Consider the following 27371-nt stretch of genomic DNA (forward strand, 5'->3'; position numbering starts at 1 on the left):
GAGTGACTTTTATTCACTCAATCACTTTCTCTTTTCTTTCCTTTTCTCCTGCCGGTTCCGCAACATGGAAGAACTCTCGATAGCGTGTTTCGGTCTCGTGTTGTCGTCGCCATGCCAAAGAAAGGGAACAGAAAACGGCTGAAATACCGCGGAAACATTTCTTCTGAAACAGGTTGAGAGAAAGCGAATTGAAACGGGGATGGGATTCAAGGGGGAGGGCGGCGGCTGCAAGTGCATCCAAACCTGTTGGCGCGGGGTGGGCGGGGTTATACAAAGCGTAGCCCGATTGGTTGGGATTGGTGTCCATTGTTCTCTGAAGTTTCCGATTGGACAGAGGAGCCGTCAGTCAGGGAGCTGAGCCCCCCCCCCTTGTCAAGTTCGGTTGCTGCTTTGGTTGTAAAGCCTGGGACAGACAGGTTCCTGCTGTGCTCATGGGTCTGAGAAACAACGACACTCCGAGCCAGCAAGCAGGTATCATCGGTAAATGATTTGTCCTTCTGCCAGGAAATGCTCCACAGTGAAACTGCCCGCCTGATTGTGCAATCTGCACGAAAGAAACCTTTTGAGGAGAGAGGCAGGCGTAGTTTCGCAAAGACACAATGAGCTGGAAATGCTCAGCAGGTCTGACAGCATCTGTGGAAAGAAGATGATGGAGGGAATGTTAGGTGAAATGAAATGGCACAAATCTGATCGGGCAAAGCGGACGAAAATGGTAATGAAACCATATATAAAGGAGAAGAGTTAGACAATTTGGTTCATCGAGTTTACCTCGCCGTTTTGTCGTAACTGATATGTTTCACAACTCTAATCTCCTGTCTTCTCCCTGTAACCAAAGAGAGGGTCCTCTCTTTGCACTAGTATTGTGCCCTTGGGTCCTAGTCTTATCTCAGTGGAAACATCATCTTCATGTTCTCTGTCTTCAGGCCTGTCAGTTTTCTGAGAGTTAAGTAAAGGAACAAAGCATGAATTTCAAGGAGCTGAAAGAAACAAAAGCAGAATTACAAACAGTAACTTCCACTTTGTTGGGGGGGGGGAATGGAGTAGTGATTCTTTCCTTCTTTCTTCCATCTGATCTCTGTTTTGTTCTTTATCCAACACTGCCACTTTTCACTTTTTAAATTTCTAACCTGTCCCAGTTCTGTTAAAAAGCCCTTTTCCTGAAATATCAACTTTATTTTCATTATCTGCCTGCGCTACTGAGTATTTTCAACATTTTCTGTTATTGTTGCTTTGCTTTACTTTCCTTAGATTATGCAACTTGTACTCATCCAGAGCTCTAAATGCTAATGCTCACAGGTCACACACGTCCAACAGTTCCTGGTCCCATTGCACCTCAATATTAAAATTCTTATCTTTATTTCAAATCCTGCATATCTCTGATCTCCCAGCACCACAGCTTCCTGTTAGTTCCACAGTTTATCAAGTATGACCGATTTCAAAACCCAACTTTTCTTTGACCATTCCCTTTTCACCTCACAACTTATCAGATATTTACTGTCCCTCCTGGTGTACTGCTCATTGATGCTGAATGTTCTGTATTCAGCAACGGTCTTAGTTTCATCCCTCTGCAACCCCACTTCAGTGAATTTTGGGCATGACAATGTTGAACACTTCCAATGCCTTTTCCTCATTTTTTTGGACAAAAGGTCTCTTTCCCCATACCACTTGTCTACACTCAACCTGTTTATTGAGTACTGTCAACATCAATCACCTGAATTTCTCAGCCTCCCTTGTCCATTTGAACTTGCCTCTCTCTGACTGTACTCATGCTCTCAGATCCAACCCTGATCTCTACATTACGGAGGTTGAATGCCAGCTCTTGAATACAACCTCCTATCGTGCCCTGGACCATGACCCCATTAATAAACAACAGGCTGTTGTGTCTGTGATGGTCATCCATCTTACTTGGGGACCCCACCACTTCCACCACCAGCCTCCAAACATGTATTACATCAACCCTGTACAGCCTGCTTCTGCCTTCTTCCCAAAATCCACAAACAACTGCATAGACAGTTCTGTTTTTTTTCTGCCTATTCTGCTCCAGGAACTTGCCTCTTCCAACATTGACTCAATTCTTTTTCCCTTTGTCCAGTCCTCTGATGCATTACATCAGTTTCAGAATTTATTGTTCACAGGCACCATCTGTCTCCTCTTCACCATGGATGTGTAATACCGTTGCATGTCCAAATGCCATCAGGATGGTCCGGGGGGTCTCTGCTTCTTCCAGGATAAAAGGATTGAACTGTCCCCATCATCCTCTACTCTCCTCCACCTGGTGGAGTATGTACTCACTTTGAACAATTTACCCTTTAACTCCTCTCATTTTCTTCAGATCAAAGGTGTGGTTGTGGGTACTCCTCTGGGCCACAGTTGTGCCTGTCTTTTTGTAGGTTATGTGGAACATTCTTCTTCCAATTTTACTCACCTCCCTCCCAGCAACTGTTTATCTGGTGTATTGATGACATAATTGGTGCTGCTTCCCTTTCTTCTCCGGAATTGGAAAAAAAATCAATTTTACTTCCAATTTCTACCCGGCTGTCATCTTAATCTAGTCCATTTCTGACTTTGCTCTTTCTGTTCTCGACGTCTTGGTTTCCATTTCTGGGGATAGGCTGGCTGCATATCAACTACAAATGAACTGATTCCCAGAGATGCTTGACTATACATCTTCACATCCTGCTTCCTGTAAAAACTCCTTTCCACTCTCCCAGTTTCTCCATCATCATACCTATCTGATGATGCCACTTTCTGCAGCAGAAGCCTCAGAAATGTCCACCTTTTTCCTCAACTGTGTATTCCCCATCATTGTGGTTATTAGGGCCCTTCGGTGTTGGAGAACACCTATTTTCTGACTGCAAAAATGACTGAGTTTCCAGTGGCCAGCTGTTTCAATACACCAGTGTTCCCTGACCAAATTTCTGTCTCTGGCCCCTTGCAGTGTTCTAGTGAGGCTTAGTATAAGCTGAAAGAACAGTATTTTATTTTCCACTTGGCTACCTTGCTGACTTTAGGACTCAATATTGAGTTAATTATTTTAGAACCTGAACACCAGCTTGCTTGTCCTTTGCCCACTTCCCACATCTCAGGCCCTGTCATGACATTGGCTGGCTTTAGCATAGCCAATCAATTTTTATTTGCTTATGGTCCTCATTATCAGCTTTTCTTTCTCCCTGACATAGCATTATTCATCCCTTTCCCCAAGTGTCTTTGCCTCCCTCTGGGCTCTGTTTTTCTCTTTCTCTGTCATCCCCCACCCATGTTCAGCATTTACCACCTATTGCTAGCTGCAATCAGTTCTGAAGGAGGGCCATCAAACCTGAAATGTTAACTCTGTTTTCTCTCCACAGATGCTGTCAGACCCGCTGAGTTTTTCCAGCAGTTTTTGCTTTTGTTTATTTTGGCTGTGCCTTGAGCTATTTAGGACCTATACTCTGGATATCTGTCCCTTTATTACTTTCTCAATCTCTCCCTTCCTTAAGGCGTACCTTAAAACTTGATCAGAGATGAGTTTTTGCCTCCTATCCTAATATCTCTCTCAAGGTTTTTCTGATAAGGCTTCCGTGAAGGAATTTGAGATCTTTTATTGCATTAAAAGTGCTGTATATTGTTGGCTACTTTATTTATGGTTACCTAACCCAACACCATTTTGTGCTCTCAGGTAGTGTGTTGAAAATGGATAACTTAACATTTCTATATTGAGAGACACAAATAAGATCAAAATGTTTTATGATTATAATTTATTATTAATTAATTACAGACCAACTCCACAGTCCATTGCTAATTAATAATGTATACTCTGTTAATTGAATTATATTGTTTACACAGTCAAGGAGTTCTGATGCCAAAGATATAAAAGCAGTGTTTCTGAACTACTGATATTCTCTGTTTTAATACAGTTCTATTACATTCGGTTTATACCTTTTTAGTTTCATGCTTTTTGTTGGAATGAAGATTGAGGTTGTGGTATTGATGTAGTCAGACAAGATTCAATTTAATTTTTATAATCAACATCAACCTCATTGAATGTGGTCTTCTATGTTTTCTTAACTTTGCCCTTTAATAGTGAACTGTTCAGTTTAGATCGTTTTATTTTACTCTATAGTAAAAGATCGCAGCAGTGGTTTGGATCCTGTTTAAATAGATGGAGAGGGTAGTTTTATTGTAACTTTAAAATGAATCCCTGCAATTGCAACTATTAAAACTGTTAAGTACTGGCATTTTCTAGATTATGGTTAAGGTGATCTGCATAATCAATGAATACTGGATTGTCAGTAATAGACTGATTCAATGTCTTTGATGCAAAAAATTGTTTTCATTTCCTATGGTGTTCAATTCAGTCAACTAGTTCTTGTTAATGATGCCTCCACATTTATTTGTCTTTTAAGAAATGAATACCAATTTCACTAACCTGAGGGAGAGATATTTGGCATGTCTGCCCAATTCCAAATGTTTGTATCCAGAAGAGAAAAGATGAGTAACAGACCATTTGACAGAACCAAATGAGACTTGGGAAAATGTAGTAAGATTGGTAGCCTGCCAAATGTATTCTCCTATTCTGCAAACTTCATTGAGAGCCTCAATTACACTTGTAATTGTATTTTCAGCAGGAAGTGTTTGATTTAGCATTTTCATTTCCTGTATTAATTTATTACAGTTTAAATATTTAGCTTCTGTTTCCCACTGCAGTTACTGTGGCAGATTATGCCGATTCAGATCCAGCTATTGTGAAGACTGGTAGAATAAAGAAAGCTGTAGCGAATGCAATTCAGAAAGAAGGTTGGTTTGTATGAATATTTTTCAAAGCATGATTTAAGATTTTGTAAAACTTCTAACTCTTTAATTTGTAGTTTTATATTTCTAGTTGCATTCTGCTTCTATTCATTAAACTTGGTTAAAATTGATAACTGAATAAGTTATCACAAGCTATATGTGTAAAAGTGAACGAATTATCTAGTCCTCACCATTTAAGAGAGAGGCATTTTCCCCCCCAAATGAAATTTATATCATTTAGTGTTCTGTCAAAAATATGTTATAGCCTAAAAGAAAAGAACTTTATTGATATAGATCGCTCACAACCTTAAAATGTTCTAATGTGATACATTAACAGGTTTTTTTTATTCTATCATGTCACTTTGGTGAGAAAGAAATCTGGCAGCCAGTTTGCATAAAACCAGCTTCGACAAAGAGCCATGATGTGAATGACTGACTGCATAACCTGTTGTAATTTATATTGTGCATGATATATTGACCACAGCATGAGGAGAATTGCCGCCTCCTCCTGAAATACTGCCTTGGGTTTTTTTTTGTATGCACCTAAGAAGACAGTTAGATCCTGGGTTTAATATATCATACGAAGCATGACATTGGCAATTATGTAGTACTTTGAGTTTTATGGTTGAATGTTAACCTGAACAATGTTCTGAAGCTTCTAGATTGGGCTTGAATTTATGGTCTTGTGACTTGGATAGATATACTCTTGGTATTGTTGAATGACCAGTGTAGTTCACTGTTTGTTTAAAATCATATCAACTTAATTCAGTGGTTATACTTGAATAGGTTGTAGTTCTGCTGTGCTGTTCCTTCCCTCCAGGACAATGTTAAAACTAGGAATTCCTGGCATAGACCACAATGGTTGTGTTCAGTGTATTAGGGCGTATCATAGTGGTTTATGTAAATTATTAACTATTGTTCTGTTGCTTGTTGAGCAGTCCGCGATGCAGGCACCTTAGTCTTTATTGAATTCAAATTCCACTATCTGCCATGGCAGAATTCAAACCTTGGTCTCAGGATTAACAGTCCAGCGATAATACTGGTAGGCCATTGTCTCCCCCCCCCCTTGTAATGATTGAGTCAGCGATGTGCTGAGTTGGGAGCATGTAGAGGGCTGTTGAAGTTTGACAGTGGAAGAGAAGGTCTCCTGTACAGAAGTGGTCCACTGTGTGTAGTTTAAATTCGTAAGTTATCCATATGAAACCCAGAAGCTCTAGGTGTGTATGAGTAGTGTAAGAATTAAATAGGAAGACAGTGGCATAGTGGTAGAATCAGATGATTGGATCAAATTCCAGAGACTCAGGCTAATGCTGTAGCTACTGGACTTTAAATTCAATTGATAAAATTTTAGAAAAGCAAGTTAGTCACAGTAATAGTTTACGTTACATATCTGACTATTGTCATAAAAGTTCACTTGGTTCAATATTATTCCTTGGAAGGAAATCTGCTATCCTTACCTGGTCTCAACTATACACTATTTTAATTACCTTCTGAAATGGATGGACAACAAATATTTTCCTTGCCAGTGATATTCACATGGCATACAAAAAAAAATTAAAAATCAGAAGGTGAAGAATCTAATTTTGTGGATTGCAATTGCTCAACAAATGTGAACACATTATTTGAAGGAGGGAATATTATCTTAATACATATTATCTGAGTGCTAATCTTGGGTTTCTTTTGATAAGTTGTATTCATAATAAAGTGACTCCTGTTGAAGCTTTTCATTTTATACTTATCAGGACTGACACAAGAATACTAAATCAATACTGCATGTGAATAGTGTGTTGATTGGTGGGTAGATAGATTCTGGTTGAAGTATTGCCACAGAATATTTGCACTGGTTGAGCTACTGGCATGGGGAATGCGTAAGAGATCAGTTACTCCTGAGACTCTTGTTTAATTGAAAAAGGCTTAATGCCTAGACACATGCTGTTTGCAGTGTTTGGGTCCTCTGTCTAAATATATGTAGCACTAGGTAAAAACAAGGACTGCAGATGCTGGAAACCAAAGTCTAGATTAGAATGGTGCTGGAAAAGCACAGCAGGTCAGGCAGCATCCGAGGAGCAGGAAAATCGACGTTTCGGGCGAAAACCCTTCATCAGGAATAGAAGCTGGGTGGGGGTGGGGAGAAAGTAACATAGCGTACAATAGGTGAATGGGAGTGAGGATGGAGGTGATAGGTCAGAGAGGAGGGTGGAATCGATAGGTGGGAAGGAAGATAGGCAGGTAGGACAGGTCATGAGGGTGGTGCTGAGCTGGAAGGTTGGAGCTGGGGTGAGATGGCGGAATGGGAAATGAGGAAACTGGTGAAATCCACATTGATGCCATGGGGTTGAAGTGTTCCGAGGCGGAAGATGAGGCGTTCTTCCTCCAGGCGTCAGGTGTTGAGGGAGCGGCGGTGGAGGAGGCCCAGGACCTCCATGTCCTCTGCAGAGTGGGAGGGGGAGTTGAAATGTTGGGCCACAGGGCGGTGTGGTTGATTGATGCGGGTGTCCCAGAGATGTTCCCTAAAGTGCTCTGCTAGGAGGCATCCTGTCTCACCAATGTAGAGGAGACAATAAATGATATTGGTGGATGTGCAGGTAAAACTTTGGATGTGGAAGGCTCCTTTAGGGCCTTGGATGGAGGTGAGGGAGGAGGTGCGGGTGCAGGTTTTGCAATTCCTGCGGTGGCTGGGGAGGGTGCCAGGAAGGGAGGGTGGGTTGTTGGGTGGCGTGGACCTGACCAGGTAGGTACGGAGGGAATGGTCTTTGCGGAAAGCGGAAATGGGTAGGGAGGGAAATATATCCCTGGTGGTAGGGTCAGTTTGGAGATGACGGAAATGTCTTCAGATGGTGTGATTTATGCAAAGGTTCGTAGGGTGGAAGGTGAGCACCAGGGGGGTTCTGTCCTTGTTACGGTTAGAAGGGTGGGATCTGAGGGCGGAGGGGCGGGATGTGGACGAGATGCATTGGAGGGCGTCTTCAACCACGTGGGAAAGGAATCTACCAAGTGTAAGTGAATCCAGTGTAAACCCAAACTGATAATCTTAAATTAGGTGTTAGTACTGTGTCAGTTTTAACTGGTGTGTTCAGTCAGTGTTACCCAATCACACCGTTGCAATTAATGTTGGGTACCATATTCTGGGCTTTTACAAACAAACGATAGTTGGGTACAATGTGTACTTCTGCAAACAGAATGAATATGTCGAAGCATTGTCTTTTTTCAGTTAAACAACAACATGTGGACAATATTTCCCTGGTAAATTCCTCACGGCAGAACCTTAACCACCCCATGTTGATTTTCCTTTTTTGATTTTTAAGCAAAAGGTTGGCAGATATCTGTTCTCTAGCATGTTCTCTATGTTGACACCTCAACCAATCAGAACCAACCTGTCAACCAATCAGGAGCTTTTTCTCATGGATATATTTGCTATTCCCTTTGAAATTTAGAACTCTTGCATATATCCTGATGAAAGCAAGAAAAAAAAGTGTCCACAGCATATCTTTCTCAGCAATAGTCAAATTCTGTTCTAGCCAGGTAACTAAAGAAAGTAACAAAGCTCTTGTCAGAGTTAAGCTTATGGTTGTTGTTTCAAATTCATAGTACACTTCAGCAAAAGGCCCTGAGTATTTGTGCAACTTAAGGTTGATAGTGCACTCAATGGTAAAAGTCTTATAGGAACATAGAAAATAGAAGCAGGAGTGGGCCATTCAATATGATGGTGGCTAATCATCCAACTCAGTTCCCTCTACCCGCTTTCTCCCCAGACCTTTTGCTCCCTTTAACCCTAAGAGCAATAGCTGATTCTTTTTCTTGAAAACATTCAGTGCTTTCGCCTCAACTGATTTCTGTAGCAGAGAAATACACAGGCTTACCACTCTGGCTGAAAACATTTCTTCACATCTCGGTCCTAAATAGCCTAATCCATATTCTTAAACCGTAGTTCCCCAACTCGGAACTCCTCGGTCATTGCGAACATCCTGCATTTATCTTGACATGCTGTAAACCTGCTGATAAGCTCCTGTTGAGTGGCTGGACGTTTTATGTATGGCTTAAGTAGGTATCTTTCAGGATTTTCTTTATTTGTAGGCTTGGATCTACAGAACTAAATCTGGTATTGAACAAAAGATTGGAAAACAGTTTTATTTGCCATTCTCTCAAAATCGTAACAGTTTTTTTTACTGTAAAGTGAAATTGTTAAATTTCAGTTCACTGAAAATATCAGTTAAAGTGCCTTATCATGTACACATTTATAGTTTCATTTGAATGTATATTTTGCTAACAGCTGTGACAATACTTGTATAAGATTGCATTTTAAGTCTTATGTTTTAAATAAATAAAATCAGCCAATTTTGATTAATTTGTGATTGTTTCCTGTATAGAATTATGTTTATTTAAGTTGGAATCAGAATTCCTTAGAAAAAATTGTATACAAATAAGTCTCCTTCTATTGAAATATAATATGTTTAATTTGTGCTATCAAATGTTGGTGACTGTCCTATAACCTCTGAAATTTTAGCATCTTGGGTATTTTCAAGGTTCTCTTTGCAGACTCAGACAAGGGCACTAGAGAGGGTCCTCTATAGGTATACCCTTGTGTGCTTTCAGAGTCAATATGGATAAGACACAAAAAAATTAATACTGTCTTTATCACTGAAATATTGGTGACACTGCTAGCTTTAATTAGATCACGTACATTTAAAAATGTTTTGCATGAAATAAAATTTGTAAACCCTGGGAAATTTCATGTTTTTATAGTTCATTGATGAGTGATTCCTAATATTTCATTTGGTTTTATTTCAGTAAAGTTATTATGTGGTTTGGAAGCTTCTCAAGTCCCTGTGACAGAAGAGGCTCTTTCCTCTGTTTCTGTGGATCATTTGGATTGTGACAGCAGTGATGAAGTAGATGTTGATGGTCACTCAAATGACTTGAAGGTTTCTAGGAAGAAGAAAAGCAAAAGACAGCAAGGTAATACACTCTCATATCGCAACAACAAATTGTAAACAAAGCTAGAAATTTGTCTGAAAGTCCAGATGCTATATTTTCAATTAAAGTTAAGATTTTCCCCTTGTCATACACTGAATGCAATATATTGACTGCCCAAAACTCCTGATGCACTATTGTGTATGTTGCACAAATTATATTTGCATCAGTCTCCTCCTCTGCTTTGGTCTTGCGACACACTTCTGGCAATCAACAGACATAGGGAACACACTTTATTCATGCAGCTTAGGATATCATTCCATGGAGTATGGGGTTCCTTTCTCTTTACCTAACAAGCCCTGGAAACCCTCCTTTCTGTCATCCATTGTGCCTCAGATAAACACACATTTCGCAGATAACTTTGTCTAACCACTTTGTGACAGAGTACAAAATAAACAAATACTTGGTAGTAACAAACTTAAACTACCTCAGGGAGACAAGACATTGAAGCTTTAACTCGTCTTGTACTTGTTACAACTAGGACCCAAGAAACAGACTGATATAAAATGGTGTTCCTTTTTTCAGCATGAGAAAGAGTATGCTGATTAGTTGGGCCATTGTTGGCATGGAGATGAAGCAAGAATAGTTAACCTATCAGCCTTGATTCTCAGACCAGGCAGGTAGATTCTGATTGGTCAGGGTGATGACATGGGGATGTTGCAGAGTCTGGCTCTCTCCTTGACCTCTCTTATGGAAAAAGATATGATGTATATGCAAATTCCTTTAGCCTGCATAAAACAGAGTCCTGACTATTGATGTATATAACTTCTAGCATAGGAAGCTGTAGGCTGATGATCTTAAATTGGTTTCTGGTGTAACTCTTAGCACAGTCTGGATTATTTAGTAAATGATTTTCAAGAGCAGAATTGCGTCTAATGGCAGATGTACTTTTCTGTGACTTGCAAGCACGGCTGGTTATCATGAATGGTTGCCAGCTGTGAATGGTCAACGAGAATTATTATTTTTGTTTTGGTCGGCCACCAACTGGGATGTACAGTCTGCATATCTGGCATCACACCAGCACGGAAACTCTTGTTACATAACTCATTTGTGTGAAAGGCAAAATATACTTTGGCTTGACAGCAGCATGCTGTTCGTGGAGAAAGGCACACCCTGTAGAGTAGCAGCTTGAGACACCAAGCTTCACCTGTTGTTCAGATTTTTGAAACATCTTCCCCTTCCAATTTAATCTGAGGTAGATTGGGCACCGGTCAATGCCAACAGTAATTGTATAGGTCCTTTCTAGCATTTTCGTAATAAACAAGTGAAGATTTGATCAAGGTATCGTCAGAGAGAGATAATCCTGATGTGTACAATCTCATTGATAAGTTTACACAGTAAACAAATTACAAAGGCATTATTCACGAGGTCGCCAATAAGATAGATTTTGTAGCATCCTTACTGGTCAGCACCCTCTTTTCATGCTGTATAAAATGGTATATCTCTCCTTTCAAGTTTATTTCTTGCATATTAGTTCTGTTGAGTGTAAGACAAAAAGATTCAACTTTTTGTTCCCTTTTATCAATATTTATATCTCAAGATTTTATAATTTTTGCTCCAGACCCTCCCAAGACAAGCTTGTTTCCCCCAAATTATAATGTCCATTTTATAATAAGGGCAATAAAACTCTCCTCTCTTATTTGTTACACTTAATACTAGAGTCATATGTCAATTACTGTGGTCACTGTTTGAATTGCATATTTCCTTGCACAGGCATTCATTGCATAAAAGGTACCTGAAGTGAAGCCTGATTAATTCCTTGCTCACAGGCAGCTCCCTATGTTTCCTTCTGTCTTTCCATCCCTGCAGCTGGTTAAACCATTGACTAGTTATGGTTTATGCAGTTCAGTTTGATGAGGTCTTCAACCTATCCCATGCCTCCAAATCAAAACCAGCTGTGCTATACAAATCCTGATAGCAGACAATATTATTTAAGATTTTTGGTATTTCATAGACTATAGATTCCCAGTTTTGCACTGTTGGAAGTTCTCATGCTTTAATGCATATCCATTTCAAAAATTTTTAAAATCTATGCAGTCGTTTTCTTGTCCATTGGACTTCACCTGTAATTCAAGTAGCATGCTCAAACTTCCATCATAATTGAGAGGCAGTATTGAACAAAAGTGGTTGTTTGGCACAGCAGGTAAATTGTTTAATCTCCAAATGACTGTTGACTACTGTTGTCAGACGTACGGTAATGCAGTATGAAAAACAGTTGAACTCTGATCTTGTGCGGAGCAAAATGCAAGAAAATGTTGCAGCATGCTGTACCACCTGATTGCTGTGACATCACTGAGTAATATGATTTTACTTGCTGGAATGAACTGATGTTTTCTTTCCCTTCCCCAATAGAGAATGTTGAAGACTGTGGGCAGCAGTACCCCATAGATATTTGGTTATTTCTGGCATCCTACATACGACCTGAGGACGTTGCCAAGTTTGCTCTCATTTGTAAAAATGCCTGGACTGTTACCTGTACTGCTGCATTTTGGACCAGGTTATACAGAAGGTAAGATGCATTGATTTCTTCGTGTTGAGAGAACTGTTGCTAATTGCTGAGATGATCTTTGAAGTTGTTATTACAGGGGCACAAAGAAAGGACATAAAAATTTGCTTTTTAAGTTGGATTTTAAGTACACCATGTGAACAACAACTATAACCATCTGGATGCAGGTTTACTCGCTGAGCTGGAAGGTTTGTGTTCAGACGTTTTGTCACCATACTAGGTAACATCTTCAGCGAGTCTCTGAATGAAGCACTGGTGGTGTAGCCCGCTTTCTATTTATGTGTTTGGGTTTCATTGGATTCCAATGTCATTTAATGTGGTGATGACATTTCCTGTTCTTTTTCTCAGGGGTGGTAAATGAGATCCAATTCGATGCGTTTGTTGAGAAAAAGAACAGGAAATGACATCACCATAGGAAATGATGTCACCATAGTAAATGACATCATCAACCCAAGGAAACTCAAACATATCAATAGAAAGCATACTATACCACCAGTGCTTCATCCGGAGGCTGACTGCAGATGTTACCTAGTATGGTGATGAAATATCTGAAAGAAAATCTTCCAGCTCGTGAGCAACCCTACATCCAGAACCTCAACTCGAGCTACAAATTTTCTCAAAACTCACTAACTACAACCATTTATCACAGACTTACAAAACCAATCATGTTGAAGATTCAGGTACATTTGTAAATTGTTTGCATCAATTTGTTTCTGAATATAATGTACTTGAAATTATAAGTGCAAACCACAGTGAAGAGACATCCAGCTCTGTTTTTCCGCCATTTTCTTAATGTTAAGATTGTTGTGGGGGTGAATTATCAAACACTGTTGTTGATGAATAAATATTTCTCTGGGTGGCATATTGGCAAGACTAAAGCCTATCCCTTTTTGTCCTCTCCTAAATGTCAGTGCAACCTCAATACCGGATACCCTTGTAGTTTTTTTACATGATTATTTGAACTAATCTGTGAGAAACTGCAGCTCCAGTTCCTTCAGTACAAAGTTGAATTTCGAATCCTAGATCACAAACACCTTCACAATTTTCAACTACTGCTGCCAAAAGCCGTGTCCCATGAAAAAATGGCAGATGGAATTCAATCTGGATAATTGCACAGTTTTGCATTTTGGTACAACAAACCAGGGCAGGGCTTGTACAATTAATGGTGGAACCTTGGATTCAGATACATAATTGTTTGAAGTTTCTATCACATAGACAAGATGGTTAAAAAGACATTTAGCATGCTTGCCTTCATTGCCCAGTCTTTTGAATACAGGAATTGGGAAGTCATGTTAAGGTTACGCAGGACGTTGCTGAGGCCTCTTCTGGAATACTCTGGTTTCCCAGTTATAGGAATAATATTACTAAGCTAGAGAGGGCTCAGAAGAAATTTACCAGGATGTTGCTGAGTGTGGAAGGTTTGAATTATAAAGAGTGGCTGGGCTTTTTTCACTGAAATGGGGGAGGTTGAGAGGTTACCTTATCGAGGTTTATAAAATCGTGAGGGCTACAATAGTGTTAATTGTAAGTGTCTTTTCCCTAGGATGGGACTTCAAGATTGGGACCACATTTTGAAGGTGGGAGGAGAGAGATTTAAAAAAAGACATGAGAGGCAAATTCTTTACACAGGTGGTGGTTTGCACGTGAAATGAACTTCCTAAGGAAGTAGTGGATGTAGGCACAGTTACAATGTGTAAAAGACACTTTGTTAAGTACATGAATAGGAAAGGTTTGGAGGGACATAGACTAAGAGCAGGCAGGTGAGACTAGTTTAATTTGGGATTATATTTGGCATGGACTGTTGCCGCACTGTATGACTCTGTCCAGATGGTTTCTCCAGTGCCTTACTTGGTGTGCATTCCCTCCAAATTTCCAACATGCTGAGAACCCTGCCTTTGCATTTTAAACAACATTAACTGCCCCATGACTGTCAAGTCCAATCCTTACTGACCTTCTTTTCTTAAGAACATCTAGAATTTAAAATCATTCTGATCACAACCCTCTAAACTTTACGTGAATAAAACAAAGAACTGCAGATGCTGAAGATCTGAAACAAAAACAAATTGCTGGAGAAACTCTGGTCTGTCAGAATCTGTAGAGAAAGAGTTAATGTTTTGAGTCCGGAATCCATTCTATTCTGATAATTCCACTTTCTGTGAGGGTCTCGGAAATGTCCAACTTTTTCCTGCATCAAGGATTCCCTGCCATCTTGGCTGACAGGGCCCTTAGCTTTGTCTGACCCATTTCCTGCATTCCTGCCCTCATTCTTTCTCTTCCCTCCCATGCATCGATAGAATCTCTCATCGTTATTCCCCATCCCACCAGTATCCACATACAAAGGGTCATAAGCTACCATTTCCACCACCTCCAGTACATGCCACCACCTGACCCATACTCTCCTCCCTCCCTTATCACGATTTTGCAGAGATTCTTCCCTCTGGGACTTAGTGGACCACTAATCCCATGGCATCTTCCCATGCCATCGCAGGAAATGTAGCAGAGGCTCCAGACACCGTCCAGGTAAAGCAATGATTTATCTGCACTTCAATAAATCTATTCTACTGTATTCATTGATCACAATGTGATGTATTCTACCCTGGGGAGATGAAGTGCAGAATGGGTGACTACTTTGCAGAACACCTGTGTTCTTTCCATAAAATTGGCCTGAGGTTTCCATTTGCGTACCACTTCAATGTGCAAATGTGTTCACTGGCCCAGATTTCAGTCTTGTGTCTGCTCCAGTGAGGCTCAGCACAAGCGGGAAGAACAGCATCTCATCTTCTGCTAGAGGACCCTGCAGTTTTTGTGTTTCAGTATCGAGTTCAATAATGTGAATGCTTGATACACCTCTTTCCATTTTCTCCATCTACCCCCACAAGCCAGGCCCTGGCATGCCATGGGCTGCTTTTAGCACAGCCAATCCATTTTCAAGTACTTGTGGTCCCCATTATCAGCTTTTCTCCTTCTCGGGTTTACTATTTATTGAGTTTCTCCCATGATTTCTGTTTTTGTCCCTTTACACAAAGCTCATTTGAACTTCAGTGCATCACCATTGTCTTTCCTCCACTTTCAGTGGCAAAGCAACCTTTCGGCACTATTCTTTGCAACCTATTCCCATAATTCCCTTTCCTCTCTGCTTCTCCTGCTGTCTTTTGCAATATCCAGAAAAGCTTTATGCTTGATCTAGCTTTCAGTCTCCTTTCAATTTTCTCACAAGGGCTCAGTATCTCAAATTTTATCTTTGTGGAATATTGTCTTTTTAAATTTTTTATTAGAATTTTCTTCAACAATAGGGCAAATTCAATTGATCTAAATCAAATTGTCTAATTAGATGCTTGGACCATCTTAAACATCCAACCACGCGCACAGTGGTGATATAATCAGAAAGGTGAAAGAATGTTGGATCTTACTTCAAGGGAGGTTTGGAGTATTAGATTTGGGAAATCTTGCTGTAACTCTGCAAGGTGCTGGTGAGATCACATCTGGAATACTTTGATCATTTTTGGTTCCCTTATTTAAAGAAAGATATCATTTTATTCGAGGCAATTCAGAGAATGTTCACGAGGATGATCCCTGCTATGGAGGGATTAGCTTATAACCAAATATTAAACCGGTTGGAGCTCTACTGACTGGAATTTAGAAGAGTGAAAGTTAATCTCATTGAAACATGTAAGATTCTTAAGGGGCTTGACAGGGTAAATGCTGGGAGAGCATGGGAGAGTCTAGGGCCAGAGAGTGTTGTCTCAAAATAAAAGGGTGACATTTAAGACAGGGATAAGGAGGAATTTATTCTCTGAGAGTTGTAAGTCTTTAGAATGCCTTGATACAGGAAACTGTGGGGGCAGAACTTATGTATGTATTCAAGACAGAGAGAATCGTGATCCGTAGGGGAATCAAGGGTTACAGGGAAAAGGCAGGAAAGTGGATGTGTGGAATGTCAGATCAGCCATGATCCTATTAAATGACAGAGTAGGCTTAAGGGGTCAAATAGCCTACTTCTGTTCCTATTTCTTGAGGTCTTGTGTGCAAAAAGACAAATCAGGGCTAGTTCCGTGAAATGGTCCAAAGGGCAAAAAATCCATATCAAAACATATCCATCTGTTTGGTTATCTTGGAATCCTCATTGTCTGAATGACTGTAAATGCAGCTTCCCGTTTCTTGTGAAACTTGCATTTCGGATATGTGTAATCTTTTAGTTATTTATCTTTGCTGTTAGAGGGAATAATATCCCTATGTTTAGTACACCTCAATGGACCTACAAACTAAGAAATGTTTTGCTACAAGTTGAATCAATTCTTTATATGCTCTTATACATTTTTAACTATTTTAAGATTAGGTCATCAAAATTTTAAATATTTGGTCACGTTTCATCTTTTGATTTGCACGCAAACTAATCGATTCTGTTTTAGAATGCTTTGAACTTCCAGGGACTGTGATTGCAGATTTGAACTGAGTTCTGCAAATAAATTTAATTTTTGTGTTGATCGCTTGCAGTATAACCTTTACCCAATTCTTTATTGAAATACATTGTTTGACACTTTTAAAACTGAATATGTTCATCCAGGTCAGACCCAGGATATTTTCTGTATGGATTTAATTGGTCTATTTTAATTATTAATATTCTGCAGCTGCACAACTTTCAGTGATAGTTGCATAGGAATGTATGAATTAGGAGCAAGTTCAGCCCCTCAAGCCAGTTCCACCATTTCATAAAATCAAGACTGATCTGAATATGCCCCTCTATATTTATGGTGACTGGCTTATCCGTAAGAGAACGTTAGCAACTCAGCCTTTAAAATATTCAGTGACTCTGGCTCCACCACTGTCTGGAGAAACAAATTCCACAGACAAACACCTCTCAGAAGATTTCTCTGTATTTCCACTTTAAACAGGTGATCTCTTATTTTTAAATTGTCCCATAGTTCTGTACTCACCCACAAGGGTGATTATGGACTGTCTTGCTTTGGACCAATTGAAGCCAATGTTCCTTTACAAACTTAAGTATAATCAAGCTTCCTTTTTTTTCCCCCAGTGTAGAATGTGCTGGAAATATATTGTCAGAGTGATGAGGGCATTTAAACCAAATCATCATTTTTAATAAGATTACATTTTCATTTCCCTTCCCCTTTAACATTAAATAGTTGATTGAATCACTACCACATACATTCTGCCAGTTAAATTCATTTTGACTGATGGCCTTACTGACTAATTGAATAATCAACAATTCTATTGGAGGTTTTAAGCATCATGTTCAGTGGGTACAGGACATGTGCTTTGTGCTGTCATTCCAGACTTGTGGGTTTTATTTAAAGAAGTATTTGCTTAAAAATCTCTTTGCATTGAAGGGATGTTTCTGAACATTTTAAGAAATATAAGTGATTGTTAGAAATTTAATGTTTTGGATTTCAGTGCAGTTGTTAGGAAGCAATTTTTGTTAACATAATTAGGACATAAGTAGGGACTTGTTGATACAAGCTTTGGATTGTTTGGTCTCTGGTTAAGAAAATATAGTGAAGTGCTATTTTTTCCATCTTAATGGTTAACTGTGCACTAAGTTTTAGAATGAACATAAATTAAATATTCCTTAGAATCATCAGCTGTCTTTTCACATACCTTTATGCTCAAAATTGCTGTAGTATCTGCTATTTTTAAAAGAAATTCTGTCAAATGGACTGTTCTCTAGTTAGTATCTATAATTGCAGAAAACAAAGTTCTGTCCCTGAGATAGAGCTGTGTTAGTATTTGGTCCCAAGGATCAAAGGATCTGTTTTGCTTATTGTGCAAAAGTCATTTGTGTCAAAAATTAGTTTGTGCAGATGTATATTTTCCATGTTACAGGTTATAAAAAGACTTATTCTGAAGGCTTTTTAAAAAATGTTTTCTAATTGAAGGCTACAATTTAGAATTTAGTAGTCATTGTTTCAGAGTACCTCCCAGACATTTTACCAATTAATTATTTGGTGAGTATCTGTTTATTAAGCAATATATATGTATATTAAGAATCTACATTTTAACGTCAGTTAAACATGACATTTTGCTATGCTTTCACTTAACTGATCCACAAATGTACTTCTTGTGTAGGTACTACTGTTCAGATGTTTACTTGCCTGTACGTTTGCAACGCGAAGTCATAGGAAAGTTGGGTTCACTGCGTGCCTGTGTGATCCGTTCTCTGTATCACATGTATGAGCCATTTCGTATGCGCATATCAGAAAAACCTGCAATTCCTGAGTCAACTCCAAATACATTACAGAATTGTAGCGTAAGTCAAAACTTAATCCTTTGATATTTACTATTGCTTGATACAGTGAACGCTGATCAACTAAATTAAACCTTTTTGCTTGTGATTTTAAAAAGAACTCCAAGGTGTTCTTCATTAGGTTAGTTTAACAATATATTGCAAAATGCAGATTTTGCATTTTTCTGATAGATCTAGTTATGGAAATGACATTATTTTGCTTGAAGAAGTTTAATTATTAGAAGTTAATATACTGAAAAAAAAATGCATTAAAATAGCATTTAAATGTTGCAATTACAAAAAATATCTATGAAGTGATTGATGTATTAAATTGTGCATTCCCTCTATATTCTTCGTAAAAATCTACATTAGAGGAAATTAATTGTGAGCTAGGTTTTTAAAAAATCACTAAATTGTACTTTTCCAAATGCAGTCAGTACTGAACTTTGAATAATTAACAGTTTTATGACATGCATTTTTAAAATTACACTACTTCCTTAATCTTTTATTCATGAATGAGACATTTTTTCTGTATTGTTGAAAGATTTGTTGAAACTTAAAACAAATCCATTTTACGTTTTAATTAAAGCAAACTTTTGATGCAGGGCTAACTTGTAGTAAAAGGGGCCAATTAAGTTATACAAATTCTTGTACCGATTGGTTACAGAAGTTTGCTAATTCACAAAAGCTAACCACCAAGCTCAACGCATCTTTTAAGACCAAAGCATCTATTTTTTAATGATTTTCTTAATGCATAACATTAATACAGTTTGCACACTATTGTGCAGTTACAAATTTTTTTTGATTTAAAAATACAAGTTTGTATGTGATTAACATGTGAATCCAACATTTTGTCATGAAGCACATCATATGTTCTATTTTCAGTGCTTGCTCTACTGGTGCAAGAAGGGGACTGGAAATAGATCAGACCAAAGATGGGAATTCAACTACAAATTCAAAAAGCAGGTATGCCTTTAAAGTTTTGTTTTTAATGGTTAATTTCTTCTAAATCTTTCATTTTCTGTGTTCCTGCTGTAACAACAGTTAAGTGATATTTCAAACTACATAGGGAATACTTGAAATATTCAGTTTTAAAAGCATTGAGTACAGGAGTTGGGATGTCATGTTGCAGCTGTATAGGACATTGGTTAGGCCACTCCTGGAATATTGTGTTCAGTTCTGGTTTCCCTGCTTTGGGATAGGTGTTGTTAAACTTGAAAAGGTTCAGAAAAGATTTACAAGGTTGTTGCTGGGATTGGTGGGTTTGAGCTCTCGGAAGAGGCTGAATAGGCTGGGGGAGCTTTTGCTGAATAGAGTGAGGGGTGACTTCATAGAGGTTTATGAGGGGCATGGATGGGGTGAATTGCTCAAGAGAGGAGAATCCAAAACTAGAGAGCGTAAGCTTAAGGGGAGAGGGGAAAGATATGAAAGGAACTTGAGGGGCAACCTTTTCATGCAGTGTATGGTGCATATATGGAATGAGCTGCAGCAGAAGTGTTGGATGCTGGTATAATAACAACATGTAAAAGGCATCTCATTGGGTATATGGATAAGAAGGGCTGAGAGACATATGGGCCAAATGCTGGCAAATGGAACTAGAGCAGTTTAGGATATCTCGTCAGCATGGATGAGTTGGATGGAAGGGTCTGCTTCCATGCTGTATAACACTATGACTCTGTGACCTCAATTTCTGATGATTGGTAGATTGTTCTTGTGTATAAATCCTAAACTGTCTTGTTTTGTGAACTTCAGATAACTTTTTCTAGTTCCCCATTAGATCAGTGGGTTTATGCAATGCGTGCCTGAGACTTACAATCCAACTTTGCAAAGTATTAGCTGACCTCACTGTAAGATCTTACTGTTGGTTTCTTCACTCCCGGACTAGGAGGAAAAATCATCCACAAAATTCCTATTTCTGTTTCACCAGATCAGAGAGGTTTTGGTTTTATGTTCCAAAATTTGCTGTCAAACCTTTGATTCCCATATTACCGTACATGACCTAGAGTTTTCAATGGGAACAATTTGGTTTTAAATGACTTGTATATATCTTAATTTATGTCCTTCAGTCTCCCAAGTTGAAAAATGGGTCTCGAAATGGGCTTCAATTTCCAAGACAGTATAAAGAGGTGCACACAAATCCTGACCAAGACTGCTACTTGCTGCAGATAACCACTCTCAATTTCATCTTCACGCCAGTGGTTATGGGAATGACTCTAGCATTGGTAAGAGCATTTTAATATTCCAAAACAAAATAATCTGCATGATAAAACTTTTTACAATAAGAATTGGTATTGTTTCTTTCATCTTTCTGTTATTAAAGAACATATTAAACTGACTACAATTTCAAGGATAATTTGTGGAAGGAAAATTATTACAGGGGAATCTGGCTATTTTTCAATGATATGTCGTCCTTCTTAATCACTTAGTCCAAATCTTTGAATGAAAACCTTTCACACGTGTTTTCTTGAGGTTATGAGATAATCAGGAAAATAACAAATTCCTATCGTAGAAAAACTTCATTATATATGGAGTTGAAAGTACTTGATTCATACTAACTTTTCAAGGTTTTGTTTCATGTGACAGTTTTATTTTCTAGATGTTATGGCTTCTTTCTTCATACTAAATTTCATAAAGCTTTTTTAAAGAATGATGTCCTATCAAAACGGATTTGAGAATTGCAAACTTGGAAAATGTTTTCATTTTTATCGACTGTGAACATACAAGGATTAAGAAAAGAACATTAAATGGCTAACAGATGTCAAGCGCACCCAAGTTCTTGAAATATTGTTTTGTTAAAGCTAATTTGAACAACTGTGTATCACTTTTATTCATGTATAATCATTAAAGAGAATTAATCTGTTTGTCACTTCAGTCTGCTATGGAAATCATCCAATGTGACTAAAATTTATCTTGTATAATGATACAAAATAGAAATCCTAAATGTAATCTGAGATTACATTCTGTAATCTGGGTCCGCTACGTAGATGACACCTTTGTCATCACAAAACAAAACAAGATAGAAGAGACGTTTAACATCATCAACAACACCCTCACAGGCATAAAGTTCACCAACGAGGAAGAAACCGATAACAAACTCTCATTCCTGGACGTCACAGTCAAAAGAAAGTACAACAGAGAACTACAAACCTGCGTATACAGAAAACCGACAAACACTGACCAAATACTTAACTACACCAGCAACCATCCCAACACACACAAACAAAGCTGTATCAGAGCACTATTCCAACGAGACACCACACACTGCAGCACAGGCGAACTTCAGAAAACAGAGGAGAACCACCTATACAACGTATTCAAGAAGAACGGATACTCAAAAAAAATACAGTGTGCAGATTCCTCGAGAACAAACCACGACAAGCAGACCAAACACAGCCAGAAACCCTAACCACCTTACCATACATCAAAGAAGTTTCAGAAATGACAACCAGACTACTAAGACCCCTCAGAATCCTAGTAGCACACAAACCCACCAACGCTCTCAAACAAAAACTAACAAACTTAAAAGACCCAGTACAATCCATGGACAAAATCAACATCGTCTACATGCAAGGACTGCCACAAACACTACATAGGACAAACAGGAAGAAAGTTAGCCACCAGGATACACGAACACTAGCTCACCACAAAAAGACACGACCCTCTCTCCCTCATGGCCCTACACACGCAGGGAAAAAACCACCAATTCGGCTGGGACAACACATCTATCCTGGGACAGGCTAAGCAAAGACATGCCAGAGAATTCCTAGAGGCCTGGCACTCCAACCACAACACCATAAACAAACACATCGATCTAGATGCCATCTATCAACCCCTCAGAAAACAAACAGGAAATGACATCACTACAAACCCCAGGAACCCCATCCAGGAGAAAGATTATAAATAGAAAGCAGGAGACAACAGCTTCGCTTCACTTGGAGGTCACCACTGATGTTACCTAGCCAGGTAATGAAATGTCTGGATATCAAACTTACAGCTCAGCGAGCAAAGCTACACCCTAATCTGAGATTGTCATTTGGTAGTACAGAATTTATATACTGCTGATAAAGACACATTTTCTACTCATCAAGAAAATTCCTAAGCATACCAATGTAAACAAACAATAATTTTGTTTTGTATGAGAAGTGCATACTGATGTGTTTAAGAAATTATATACCTATGACACCTGGTTTAATTGAACAAAATAGATGACAAGCATCCTATTATTACTCTGAGGAATGAATGAATTAGATTAGATTAGATTACTTAGTGTGGAAACAGGCCCTTCGGCCCAACAAGTCCACACCGCCCTGCCGAAGCGCAACCCACCCATACCCCTTACCTAACACTACGGGCAATTTAGCATGGCCAATTCACCTGACCTGCACATCTTTGGAATGTGGGAGGAAACCGGAGGAAACCCACGCAGACACGGGGCGAATGTGCAAACTCCACACAGAGTCGCCTGAGGCGGGAATTGAACCTGGGTCTCTGGCGCTGTGAGGCAACAGTGCTAACCACTGTGCCACCATGCCGCCCACATTACTTAGTCAAAGTAAAAGCCTTAGCAGTTAACTCTCATTCATCTTCTAACTGGTGCATTCTTCATAGCAATGTCTCTACTAATCAGAACCTATTTTCCAATGAATCAACACATTTTCTTGTACAGTATGAAATTGCTGTACCTCTTTACATTGGTATTCTTGCAAATGGTTTTGCTGAGTGCAAGATGAAAAGCTTCAACAAATTTGTCTTATTTTAACAATGATATAAGCTTATTGGAGGTTCCTTATTTGTTTAGGACTCGCTTTGCCAGGATATTTATGGTTCCTCCAAATTTAGGACGCATAATCATCTTATTGGAGTCGACGTCTATGCCATTCATAAGAGAAACCAGCTATGGAAGGCCAAATGTCAGCATTTGATTTATGTTTTGAAAGGATAGTCACATTGCATCTGAAATTATTTTACGAAACTTGTATTCAGCAGAATGGATTGGAACACTATCTTTCTTTTATAATATGACAAGTCATACAGATTTTCCTTGCATTACGCTAGTGACTCAGCCTCAGGGTATTAATTGACTGTTATGCACTTTGGGGCATTGAAATTTTGAAAAGCATGATAGATTGTGTTATTTTCTTTTCTCTTGCAGTTTACAATAAGTGTAAGTACTGATATGAGGCACCACCGTGTCAGGATGTTGTTCCAAGATTCTCCACTTCCACATGGAAAGAAGCCAAAAAAGGACCAAGGACTCCAAGTTGTTTTGGACCCTGTGCATAGTGTGCGCTTACTGGACTGGTGGCATCCACAGTTTCCCTTTTCTGCCAGCATTTAGTGTTGTTTCACAACATCATATGAAACTGCTGACACAAAATGGGTTCTGGAAAGTGCTTTGCATGGTAGATACAGAAAATGAGTTCAGTTTTAAGAACAACAGTTTAATGCTTTTTGAGATTTCTATGTTTCTGTTATATAAAGGTAAGATTAGCAACAGAAGTCTAAAAGTTGAAAGCTCAAGTGTTGACACTAATTGGAGTATGACATCTGAGAAACAGAAAAGTAATCTTAATTTAGATAAAGGCACAGTTCAACACCACAACTTGCTTTTATTTTATATTGCAGAATATCTAAGATGTGGTGCAGACCACTTTTGACTTGAATGTATGAAGTTGTTTTTCAAACACTTGCGGTAATTTACAATGGGCAGGACAGTTGCTTACATATATTTGCCTCTCATTTAGAATGCATTCATTCAATGCACTACATATATTTATCTGAATGACGGCCAATATAAAATATTCTGTTTGTAAAATGTTCCATTAAAGACTGTTGTAAAATAGGTTGCAGTACTGTCTAGAAACAGAGCTGAGTTTTTGCTGAGAGCATTAAATTTAACTCAGGTTAAAATCACTGTATCAGATTATTATGACTCACAAGAAAAATTAGTCTTTGCAGTCAATTTATTGTTGAGAAAATTCTTGCATGAGCACTGTTTCAATTTCAGACCATGTTGCCCTCCAACCCCGCGCCCCGCCCCCAACCTACCATTTTAATTCTGAAGAGTCAGAATTGAACGAAATTGAAAGCAAGTGTTTAAGTGATGGAGTGTTCACCAGATTACACCTGGAGAAGGTGCAATTAGTTCGTCACCCTCCTATTTAGAAATGTTCAAAAAAAAATTTAATTGTAAGGAAGTAAACTTTCATATTACCCACTCAAAAAAAAATGGCATAGTTATTCTTACTTTCCATCAAGTACAGTGGAGGAATGTTTCATAATCCATCAGCAGTTTAGTTGCTGTGTAGAGTAATTTGACAGATGAATTGTCTTATCATATTATAGGTAGTATGGAGCAGTGATAAATATTTATCGATCCTTGCTCAGAAAGAAAGGTTAGATGTCAAGTTTTATTTACTGTCACTGGGCAGGAATTATCAAGAGTGGCTGATATATACACAATCTGAGAAATGCTGATTTTTGTTTTACACTTTCAGATCTCTAAAAATAACTAAGCTTGTGGGTTGCAAATCTTATTTCAACTACAAAATAGTCGCTTGGTGCAGTTCATTGTTTGAATCAGAAAACCTGTTTTAAATCCTCTAAAGACTAAAACATGAATGCGTAATGGCACATTAATATTCTGATTATCTAATTTGGAATGTTATTTGACATGCCATAAATGAAGTAAAATAAGTTAATTTCCAAGTTGGCATTACATTTGTAAACAGGCTTTGTTTCTGTAGGTGTGGAATTATGGAATTCAAAGATAATCATTGAAGGCAGTATCATGGATGAAAATAATTGTTTCTTGTTAATATTTGAAGACAAAAAAAAATTGTTTTCCGAAGCAAAACCAATATATACACAGACGAATTTCAGCTTGTTTGGATTTAATAATATAAATGTTTCAGTGTAGTCTGAAACGTAAAGTAACATTTTTATCCCAAATGAACATTTAAACCAATGTGTGAAAACTTAAGAGTTAAATTATTTTGAGTTTGTTATTTGTGTTAGAGCCAATGTAGTTTCTGCGTCTGTTCTTAAAGCATTATTTCTCATTAAATATGCATAAACAGCATGCTGAAAGATAATTTTAATTTCTGGATTGATTATAAATAGTGGTCTCAAAACAAACGTGCATACGTTAATGCCCATGTTTAAAGACTCTCTCTTTAGGAGAAACTATTTGGCCTTTGCTATGTTTAAAATCAGTGAACCTGTTCTTAAAATTACTGTGCCAATTTTCTACTTATCACTTGACTCAGATTTCTCTTTCTGTTACTGAAACTAAGTTCCCTGAGACTGGCATTTAAATTATTGCATTGTGAATAGGGGAAAATATCAATAACAGTCTTATTTTTAAGTGATAGCCTTTAAAGCATAGACTGTCAATTAAACTATACAATTTTCTGCTGGGAAAGATAAAATATTGATCGATTAAAACAGCATAGCTGAAAACTGCTGAAAGTCTTGATGAATGTGAAGTTTCTGCCAACAATGTAATTCTTGTTATTTAAATTTTTCTTGTAAGCATTCTAAACATTGAAACGTAGTGGAACTCATTTTTGATGAAATGTTTGATTGCTCATACTTGCAAGTATTGAATTTTTAAGTTAAATGAGAACCAGGTCCCCATGTGCAACACTATCTTCAAGATATTCAAATAAGTTATCTGAATAATATATTTAACATGGAACTTGCTTTTTTGAAGAAATTTTCCAGTTGCTTTGATAAGATGTCTTTTTAATCTGAATATTCTTGTGCTCATCCATTTTTGCACTTCAAATAGCAAGGCTCAATTTAACAATTTGTAGCCATGAATTTTTTTTTTTACAGCTTACATGGTGGTGGTGCATTTTGAGGTAACAAGAGGACATACTTGTATTTTTAATTTTCTGTGATACAGCATTCCAGGTTTTCTGCCACTTTGGCATTTGAGTTGAGATTTAGTATTTTCAAAAACATAAAACACTCATTCACTTTTCCTTGGTGAGGGGAGCTGATTGGAGGAATGTAAGTATGATCATTAAAAATAACTACAATAGATTTTTGGATAGTTAATTTTAATGCCTATGCCCATTTAAAATTGAGATTTTCACACCAATGGAAATAGTCTCTTTCAATAAGTTGCCTTGCTGTAAGTTCATGTTTAATGAATATACTCGGTGGATAGAAACAAATGTGGGGAAAATACTTTGTAGACCTAAGTTGTTGAACATCGAATAATACAGCACTACATATTTATAAGTGAGGCAGAATCCATGAATTGATCAACCTGTTCAATTTGCTCACAATGTATTGCTTCTGTACTGTAAAATCTACTGAAGTATAACCTGATTCCCTCAACTGGACTTTAAGTAAATGTTTATCTTGATGTAGGTTGTCATCTAGTGAGCTTGGTTGCCTGAAATCATTTCTTGGATTTGTTTCTTTCATAGTCAGTGAACCTACTGTTCATTTTTTTTTAAAATAAGTTACACTTTTCAAAAGTTGAACTGTTTCTGTGCAAAACTAAATCATTTTCAGAAGGAATAGATTGCATTTTTACACTGTGTACAATTTCATGAGCCTAATAAAGCTTGCATAAGATTGTGTGAGCTTGTAAATTCTTTTACTTTTGTTACAATATATTGTCTACTACTGTGGAGCACAACATTTCAATGGAAGCAGCCCTGCTTCCCTACTGGGGGGAAAAATCATCAGGTTTACAAATATCGGGACCACATCTTATTAACAAGTTATTTGTTTTCTTGTTAACACTAAATTTTTGACAACATCCGTTCTCTCCTTCAAATGAAAATGGGAGAGAAAATTCAAGTTTTCGAGAAAAAAAATCTAAGCATGTAAATTTTCTTTAATTCGATTGCTATTGAGGAAATTCAT

At 38.0% G+C, this 27371-nt stretch overlaps 1 protein-coding gene across 1 annotated transcript; it reads left to right on the plus strand.

The window, feature by feature from the left end:
* The first annotated feature begins 18 nt into the window (after positions 1–18).
* tmem183a (transmembrane protein 183A) lies at positions 19–27080 on the plus strand. The gene is made up of 8 exons (XM_072563255.1): positions 19–172; positions 4687–4776; positions 9559–9726; positions 12094–12250; positions 18329–18509; positions 19371–19451; positions 20552–20707; positions 23638–27080. The coding sequence occupies exons 1-8, from the start codon at positions 112–114 to the stop codon at positions 23821–23823; spliced, it is 1080 nt and encodes a 359-aa protein (XP_072419356.1). The 5' UTR covers positions 19–111; the 3' UTR covers positions 23824–27080.
* The last annotated feature ends 291 nt before the right edge of the window (positions 27081–27371 follow it).

Source organism: Chiloscyllium punctatum, chromosome 45 (genome assembly GCF_047496795.1).
Source record: "Chiloscyllium punctatum isolate Juve2018m chromosome 45, sChiPun1.3, whole genome shotgun sequence".
Lineage (NCBI taxonomy): Eukaryota > Metazoa > Chordata > Chondrichthyes > Orectolobiformes > Hemiscylliidae > Chiloscyllium > Chiloscyllium punctatum.